Source organism: Numida meleagris, chromosome 16 (genome assembly GCF_002078875.1).
Source record: "Numida meleagris isolate 19003 breed g44 Domestic line chromosome 16, NumMel1.0, whole genome shotgun sequence".
In the NCBI taxonomy this organism is placed as follows: Eukaryota; Metazoa; Chordata; class Aves; order Galliformes; family Numididae; genus Numida; species Numida meleagris.
Genome location: NC_034424.1, coordinates 5427282 through 5432721, shown reverse-complemented (window position 1 = coordinate 5432721; position 5440 = coordinate 5427282). Strand labels below are relative to the sequence as shown.

Sequence of the window (5440 nt, the reverse complement as noted above, 5' to 3'; positions counted from 1 at the left end):
CCGCTTGCAGGCGTGCATCATGCACGTGAGAACAGCTGTGCCCACCTGGTTGCAACCGGAGGGGCCATGCTTGTGCACTTTGCACACTCACGTGCATGTGCTCTGGGTGGAGGGGGCCTTGCTGTGCATGTGCTCCCACGTGCACGTGCGTGGGTGCACATGTGATTGCACGGGTGCACGCATCTCTTGCACACTGCATCTTGCAGGTTGCACATGGGGCGTGCACACACCTGCGGTGTGTGTGTGTGTGTGTGTGTGTGTGTCTGTGGGTGTGTGCGCGTGCACGCGCGTGTCTCGCGCCCTCCAGCACCTGCTGCGCGCGCCCCCGCCCCGCGCCCGTTCTCCCGCTGCCCCCTGGCGGCCGCGCGCGCCGTAGCCCCGCCTCCAATCAGACCACGCCTAGTTCGAGGCCCCGCCCACCGAAGGACGCAGCCGGCCACTTCCGCTTCCGGCGGCGGGGCCGCGAGGTGAGGGCGGTGGGGCGGTGTTTTGTGCTGCGGCCTTCGGGCCTCGCTCCGCGGGGAGGGATTGCGGCCTCTGGGACCGTCCCGGTGGGGTCTGCCGGGCGCTGCCCCGAGGTACCGGGAGGGTCCGAGGCTTCTGGGAGCGAGGGAAGCGGTGTTTTTTTGTACGTGCAAAACTACTTTCTGTCTGTGTTTGTTTTCATAGGAGGGGGAGGCCCCGTTTGTGTGGGGGCAGGCGCCAGTGCCATGCAGGAGGGCCCTGCGGGGCTTGTGTGCAGAGCACAGCGCTGCAGGATGCCTTTTCTGCACGGCTTCCGCAGGATCACCCTCGAGTACCAGCCCTTGGTGGACGAGATCTTGGCCTTGCTGGCGCTACAGGACGCAGAAAGGCAGAACACACTTGAAAGGTAACTGAACGGGCTGCAAGCAGAGCTCTGGGCATAAACACCCACCCTGCTTGATGGTGGTGGCTGGAGCTCAGCAGTGTTGGCACTGGGAGCAAACCCTGTCTCATTGAGCACCGTTTTCTGAGAACCATTCTCCTTCTGTCCCTTGGGAACATGGGGATGGACCAGGGCAAACATGAGGCTGTGTGTGCTGCTTGGGAGCTGCCTGACCCACGGCAACAAGAACTGAGCAGGTGTTCAGCTGCACTCTGGTGCTGCTGTGTAACACTGTAGCCAACAGTTTGCAAGACAAGAGGAGAAACCTGGGCTTTTTCTCCCTCCCTGCTTTGACCCTTGCAAGCACATAGGAGACATGTACTGCCCGGGTGAGTAACTGGTTATTTTTATTCATTTTCAGCCATGCCTGCCTGGGCAGCAACGGAAGCCAGCTCTCAGCAATGAGACAAGTCTTGGAGAGGGAAGCCCACTCCCAATTCTACCAGGAAGGTGTGAGCTATACCCTGCTGAAGGTTACTGAGCTGGGGCTTGTCGAGGCTGCAGAAATACTCCTGGAGTTTGGAGCTGACCTCAGCTTTGAAGGTATGGCTGTGGGAAGGGGGCTGTGCTTGGCTCTGCTCCTGGGGCTGGCTGGGAGGGGCTGGGTGATGAGAAGCTGTCCTGCAAGGCAGAGATAGCCGGGGCAGAAAGGGAGGGGTGCTGCTAGCTCTGGCCTTAGGTTCCCACTCCTGGGTTTGATAGATTAGATGTGCCATGTCTAAACCCAGCCATAATGATGGACTTGGGAATGGCCAGAGAATGAGAGCTAGCTGGCATCTTTGAGGGCTTTTGACAGAGGCAAAGCCATTGTAATGACTGTTTTTGTGGGCAACTCTCGTCAGTACCTACCCTGGCTGACATGTTTCATGTCTGGGAAGGCCCTCTGTTCTGACCACATGGTTTTGTCCTCAGACCCAGTCACCTACTACACCCCACTGCACATTGCAGTGCTTCGCAACCAGCCTGACATGGTGGAGCTCCTGGCACGCCACGGGGCCGACATCAACCGCAGAGACCGGGTATGGAATTGACTGCTTGGACATGGACACGCTCCAGCTCCCTTAGGGCTGCATGTGGGTTCAGCCCTCCCTGCTGCCCCCTTCCAGGGCCTTCTATGTGTCACCTGCCATCAGTGGCTTCTTGAGCTTCTACTTGCGCTGCTCCAGTGCTGTGGCAGAAGCTCAGGCCACCTTTGGCCAAGCAAACCTGCCTGTGCTGTGGAGTGTGTGGTGGGAGGAGGCTGGTTTGATCAATGTGTCCCTGTGGACATAGTGACATCGGGAAGGGGGCTGTCACTCTTGCTTTTGGGGACAGGATGAAATATACGCTCTGATGTTGGCCATGATGAAGCCCCATCAGCAATTCTCCAGAGGTACTTGCAAATAGTCCTTAATGCTTTGGATTTTCCTCTTGACCTGTACAGATCCATGAGAGCAGTCCCCTTGATCTGGCCAGTGAGGAGCCCGAGCGGCTGCCATGCCTCCAGCGGCTGCTTCAGCTTGGGGCCAATGTCAACGCAGCGGACAAAACCGGTTTGTGGGGTGCTTCCAGCAGGTGGGCTGGAGCAGGGCATGGGATCTGTGTCCCTTCACCTTGCTGCTGCAAATTCTGCCTGGTTTGGAAATGAATGCAGGCTGCAGAACCTCCCTAGTGGGCTGTGTTGTCTCCTAGTATCTTGTCTGCATTACATGTAGCAAGAGGCTAAAACCAGCTCTGTGCAGCCCATGGAAGACTGGGGGGAGGAGGTGGGGCATGTACTCTGGGGCCACCACCAGCCTGCATGTCTGGCCTGTCACTTTGTCCCCACAGCTATGCTCCATCACATCAGTGTTGGGAGCCTGCCAGCAGAAAGGCTGTCTCCCCCATGTTTAGCCATTGGGTTGGTGGGATGGATTCTTTTCCTGCCTTCTGGGTTGAGTGTTTCCAGGTGGAGCACTGTCCCATCTGATTGTCTTTTTCTACTGCAGGAAAGACAGCATTGTTGCACGCCTTGTTGCACTGTTATTGCAGCAGTGATGTCGTCCAGATCCACAACACGGAGAGCATCCGTCTCCTGCTGGAAGGAGGTGAGGATAACCTGCTCTCTTCTCCATTCAGAACCCCTCTAGGCCCAGTTCTTGCTGATTCTTTGTGCAGCACCAAGTGCTGCCCTCCCTACTCCTTTATGTTTCCAGCTCAGCAAGAGTAGAGTCCAGAAGAGTGCTCTTTCCAGGGGTGCTCTGATTTGAAATACTTTTCCACTAGGAAGAAGCACTGTGGCTGTGTTCTCATTCTTGCTGTCAGCTTCACAGTGGGTGGTGTGATGGGTGCATGATGCGTTTAAGTACTGCGTTTTGTACCTCCTGATGGTACTGAGGGATCTACACTCCCCCCTTGGTGTCTCTCATGAATCCATCTCCGATTGTGTCCTGCCTTTCGTTGCAATGCCAGTTACGTTCTGTTCCTTCCTCCAGGTGCAGATGCCAGGGCCACCACTGAAGATGGTGACACTGTCTTCACCTACATCATCTTCCTGCTGGGTGACATAGTCTTGGCCAGCATGGAGGAGGCAGAGGTGCAGAATCGTTTCTGCATCCGCGTCATGCAGCTGCTCATGGCCCACGGTGCCAACCCCAGCGAGTGCCCGTCCCTCGAGTCCTTCACCTACCGCTGCCTCCAGAACTTCACGTGCCATTTCCCGCTGCTGCGTTTCCTGCTGGAGTCAGGTGCTGCCTACAACTGCTCCCTTCATGGTCCCTCATGCTGGTCGGGCTTCCAGACTGTCTTCGATTGCCTCTGCTCTCACGTCAGCATCCTCAAAGATAGCAGCATCTCTACAGAGGTCATCCAAATGGGTCAGACTCTGCTGGAGCTTATGATGGCCAGTTCACAAACCATCCAGCTGCCCAGTGACTTCGAGGTCGACGTCAACGGCTGCAGGTACCATGAGGAAAAGATCAGGACTCTGTTCTGTTCTGTGAAGCAGCTGGAGCACACCCCACAGGCACTGAAACATCTCTGCAGGGTGTTCATCCGGCAGCGCCTTAGGCCTTGGCCAATAGATGTGAAAATCAAGGCTCTACCTCTTCCAGACAGGCTGAAGTGGTACCTTCTCATTGACCACACTGCTGCCAGGCATGAGGACCTCAGCCTGACTGATGACTCTCCATCTCCCCATTCCATGGTCACGGTGCCTCCGGCCAGTCAGGAAATCACTGCTCTGCGCCGGTTCTCTCTGCAGTGAGAGGTACTGCTGTCCCTGTGCCAATGGCTTGACCAATTCTGCCCGTGGTGCGTCTGCTGATTTTTCAGGGGTGTGCTTTTTTTGTGCACAATGCTGCATGCACGTCTGTGGAGGTCTCGTGGCTTTAAAATACGTTGCAGGGAGTTGGGCAGGGCCCCGGGGGTGAAGAGGGCTCCTGGGCAGCGGGGAGCTGGACACTGCGGGAGAAGGGTGGTTTAAAAGGTGGATTCACCTTTCCAAGGTGAAAGAATGTGGATTTGTAAGAGAAGTGGTGAGACCAGGAGGATGGTTTGACTGTACAGGTGTCCACTCTGGCTGCAGGGTGGGTGAAGCAGTGCCATGAGTGAGTGGCAGCATGGTGAGATGGCTCGGGATGCTGAGAGATGTTGCCTGTCCCAGGAACTGAGCAGCAATGTGCAGGGGAGTGCTGGCATCCTTGCCCTCCTGTTCTGTCAGTGGAAGCAGCCACAGTCCTGCATCTCTGCCTGGCCGTGGATGCCTTCCTCATTCCCCTGGGCTTCTAAAACCAGGAACTTGGAGGGGACATGGGGAAGTTGGGCTAGCAGCCTGGCTGCTCAGCGCCCTCAGAGCTTTTGCCAAGAGGACTGAATCCACTCAGCACAGAGCACGATCCACAAAGGGTGCCTCAGCAATGCTGGACTCCAAAATGAGCAGACAAGTGGCTGTTCCTTGGCTTCATGGTGTATTCTTGTGCAAGGATGAGGAATGGGCAGCTGTCTCCTCAGTTCCTTGCTCCTCCCTGTTCCTTTTACCTGCTTCTCTTTCCTTTGGTGATTGCATGCTGAACTTTGATCTTCAGTGCCTCTTTCCCAGGGACAAGAAATTGCAGCAGGGCTGCAATGGGAGTTTTCCTGCCAAGCTGCTACTGGGAGCCCCAACTTTTGGGGCTGTGCAGGAAGGTCCCAGCCTGTCACAGCCATCTGTCTCCCCATCAGAGGCATCTGCTTCCTTGTGAAGTGCAGAAGACACTGTAAAGCTGAGCCCCCTCCCCCATTTTTTGTTGTTTTTGTTTGTCATGGGGAGCAGATGCAGAACAGGAAGAAATCTACTCTGAGCAGATGTTTATAGCAAGTGGATCTGGGATCCACAGGCACTTGATTGCAGAAGAGTTGTCTCTCCACATTGCCCCTCCTGGTGGCATCTGTTTTTTACCTTTTCCCACTATGTGGAATTAGAAGCTGTGCATCTTGATGAATCGATGTTTTGAAAAATATAAAATAATGTGATAAAATACTTCCCTGCTGTCTGGAATGGAAAATGAGCAATTAAACAAGGCCTTTTAAATACCA

At 55.5% G+C, this 5440-nt stretch overlaps 1 protein-coding gene across 2 annotated transcripts; it reads left to right on the top strand.

Moving 5' to 3' along the window:
* ASB6 (ankyrin repeat and SOCS box containing 6) lies at positions 410-5440 on the top strand. 2 transcript variants are annotated; one of them, XM_021414009.1, is made up of 7 exons: positions 410-467; positions 670-871; positions 1269-1450; positions 1820-1926; positions 2331-2439; positions 2875-2973; positions 3361-5440. In XM_021414009.1, the coding sequence occupies exons 2-7, from the start codon at positions 711-713 to the stop codon at positions 4128-4130; spliced, it is 1428 nt and encodes a 475-aa protein (XP_021269684.1). In that variant the 5' UTR covers positions 410-467; positions 670-710; the 3' UTR covers positions 4131-5440. The 2 variants fall into 2 exon arrangements, with proteins under 2 accessions (XP_021269684.1, XP_021269681.1); XM_021414006.1 differs by having other exon boundaries at positions 457-578.